This window comes from Echinops telfairi, unplaced genomic scaffold (assembly GCF_000313985.2).
Source record: "Echinops telfairi isolate 266 unplaced genomic scaffold, ASM31398v2 ScPeMD7_7459;HRSCAF=8497, whole genome shotgun sequence".
Classification (NCBI taxonomy): domain Eukaryota; kingdom Metazoa; phylum Chordata; class Mammalia; order Afrosoricida; family Tenrecidae; genus Echinops; species Echinops telfairi.
In genome coordinates, this window is record NW_022111359.1 from 1354819 (window position 1) to 1355194 (window position 376).

The 376-nt window shown below is 49.7% G+C and overlaps 1 protein-coding gene across 1 annotated transcript in view; it reads left to right on the plus strand.

Annotated features, from left to right (window-relative positions):
* Positions 1-218: 218 nt before the first annotated feature.
* The window catches only part of LOC105979883 (zinc finger protein 420-like), a 20661-nt gene continuing 20503 nt past the window's right edge, over positions 219-376 (plus strand). Inside the window, exon 1 of the mRNA XM_045300035.1 lies at positions 219-239. Coding sequence (XP_045155970.1) covers positions 237-239 — 3 coding nt within the window. The 5' untranslated portion in view covers positions 219-236. The remainder of the gene's footprint in view (positions 240-376) is intronic.

A 376-nucleotide genomic window follows, 5' to 3' on the forward strand; every position in this document is an offset into this window, starting at 1 on the left:
ACTCCTCAGCACCTGCCATGTCAGAGAACGAGTCCAGTCCAGGCAGCTGGGGTCCTGGGGTGGCCATCTTGCACATCCTTAAATCTCAGAGGGATTTCAACTGCCCTGACTGGTATGTAAACATTTTTTTTTCTGTTTCCAGAGTGCTTTATGTCCACCCCTGTCCCTCTTCCTCAAGTGCCTTCTTGGACTTAGAGATGACATTCCTTGAGACCCCTGGAAGCTGGAGTGAGGAAATGGTGAGATCAGCAGAGAGCTGGGCTATTCTAACCATAAGTGGGTGCGGTGTGATATGAATTCCTGGGGTGTGGGGTTAAAGGGAAGAGAGAACCCCACAAAACATCACAGGTTCGGTAGGTGCAATTGTACAGCGATA